The 2500-nt window shown below is 41.2% G+C and overlaps 1 protein-coding gene across 1 annotated transcript in view; it reads left to right on the top strand.

The window, feature by feature from the left end:
* Positions 1 to 2500, top strand: part of capn8 (calpain 8) — a 26578-nt gene that overhangs the window by 2680 nt on the left and 21398 nt on the right. Inside the window, exon 4 of the mRNA XM_028590473.1 lies at positions 1777 to 1910. Coding sequence (XP_028446274.1) covers positions 1777 to 1910 — 134 coding nt within the window. The remainder of the gene's footprint in view (positions 1 to 1776; positions 1911 to 2500) is intronic.

Here is a 2500-nt window from a genome sequence, read left to right as displayed (position 1 = left end):
TAGACCCTAGATAAAATTTAACTATTGACATTATACCCTATATCACATTTAACTATTGACATTATACCCTATATCACATTTAACTATTGACATATTGCTATATCACATTTAACTATTGACATATCGCTATATCACATTTAACTATTGACATTAGACTCTATATAAAATGTAACTATTGACAGTATACCCTATATCACATTTAACTATTGACATGATACCCTATATCACATTTAACTATTGACATTATACCCCTATATCACATTTAACTATTGACATTATACCCTATATCACATTTAACTATTGACATTATACCCCTATATCACATTTACCTATTGACATTATACCGCTATATAATCACATTTAACTATTGACATTATACCCCTATATCACATTTAACTATTGACATTATACCCTATATCACATTTAACTATTGACATTATACCCTATATCACATTTACCTATTGACATGATACCCTATATCACATTTAACTATTGACATTATACCCCTATATCACATTTAACTATTGACATTATACCCCTATATCACATTTACCAATTGACATTATACCGCTATATAATCACATTTAACTATTGACATTATACCCCTATATCACATTTAACTATTGACATTATACCCTATATCACATTTAACTATTGACATTATACCCTATATCACATTTACCTATTGACATGATACCCTATATCACATTTAACTATTGACATTATACCCCTATATCACATTTAACTATTGACATTATACCCCTATATCACATTTACCTATTGACATTATACCGCTATATAATCACATTTAACTATTGACATTATACCCCTATATCACATTTAACTATTGACATTATACCCCTATATCACATTTACCTATTGACATTATACCGCTATATAATCACATTTAACTATTGACAGTATACCCTATATCACATTTAACTATTGACATTATACCCTATATCACATTTACCTATTGACATTATACCCCTATATCACATTTAACTATTGACATTATACCCTATATCACATTTACCTATTGACATTATACCCCTATATCACATTTAACTATTGACATTATACCCTATATCACATTTAACTATTGACATTATACCCTATATCACATTTAACTATTGACATTGCATCTCTCTATCTGAGGGCTCTATCTCTATAGCCCTCAAATGAGAGCTCATAGAGAATTGGACAATTCTCTCCGCCATTTTTTTTCTACTCGCTTCCAACGCTTTCAGCGGTGTAGTACGACGTCCACTGGGGGCGCATTGTGTATTACGGAGATGATTTCAAGTGCCAGTGTGAAGGCGGCGTCAACTAGGGCTGGGTTCAGAACTAAAGAGAACACATTTCAAGCAGCGCCAACCGTATGAAACGGTCCTCGCTTCCTGACTGCTAAAGGGGCGTGGCCTTGTTTTAACATCTAGTGAAGGTTGTGTGGATGGATGAAAAGTTATATTTAAATAAGGTATGAAAATGTTCTTTGCTAACGTTAGATATTTAAACAACTAAAAGACATATTTAACATCACAGAGATTAGTTTTGTTAGGGCATTCACGAACGTTAGCTAACGTAAGCTTCCCTGTGTCTCCAGATCTCCTGAGACAGAAACACGTCTCAAACTAAGTTCTCCTGATGTGTCTGAAACATAACATGTTAGTGTCAGAGTGTTCTGCAGATGTGTCGCTTGTTGAAGAATGGCTCCAATATTTACTTTGGTGGCTACGGGGAGAAAGAATCGCTCATAATCGGTGTTGTGTGCAGCTGTGGCAGTACGGGGAGTGGGTGGACGTCGTGGTGGACGACCGGCTGCCAACCAGAGACGGGAAGCTGCTGTTCGTCCACTCGGCGGAGGGGGACGAGTTCTGGAGCGCTCTGCTGGAGAAAGCCTACGCCAAGTAAGACCCCCCTCAGCCACGGCAGCCCGCGGTGGTACTATAGGCAGGATAGGCAAACACTCAGCCAGGGCAGCCCGTTGTGGTACTATAGGCAGGATAGGCAAACACTCAGCCAGGGCAGCCCGCGGTGGTATTATAGGCAGGATAGGCAAACACTCAGCCAGGGCAGCCCGCGGTGGTACTATAGGCAGGATAGGCAAACACTCAGCCAGGGCAGCCCGCGGTGGTACTATAGGCAGGATAGGCAAACACTCAGCCAGGGCAGCCCGCGGTGGTATTATAGGCAGGATAGGCAAACACTCAGCCAGGGCAGCCCGCGGTGGTACTATAGGCAGGATAGGCAAACACTCAGCCAGGGCAGCCCGCGGTGGTATTATAGGCAGGATAGGCAAACACTCAGCCAGGGCGGCCCGCGGTGGTATTATAGGCAGGATAGGCAAACACTCAGCCAGGGCGGCCCGCGGTGGTATTATAGGCAGGATAGGCAAACACTCAGCCAGGGCGGCCCGCGGTGGTATTATAGGCAGGATAGGCAAACACTCAGCCAGGGCAGCCCAAGGGCGGTGGTATTATAGGCAGGATAGGCAAAC

Source organism: Perca flavescens, chromosome 2 (assembly GCF_004354835.1).
Source record: "Perca flavescens isolate YP-PL-M2 chromosome 2, PFLA_1.0, whole genome shotgun sequence".
NCBI lineage: Eukaryota > Metazoa > Chordata > Actinopteri > Perciformes > Percidae > Perca > Perca flavescens.
The sequence above is the reverse complement of the archived record's forward strand: the minus strand, read 5'-3'. Positions and strand labels throughout refer to the sequence as shown.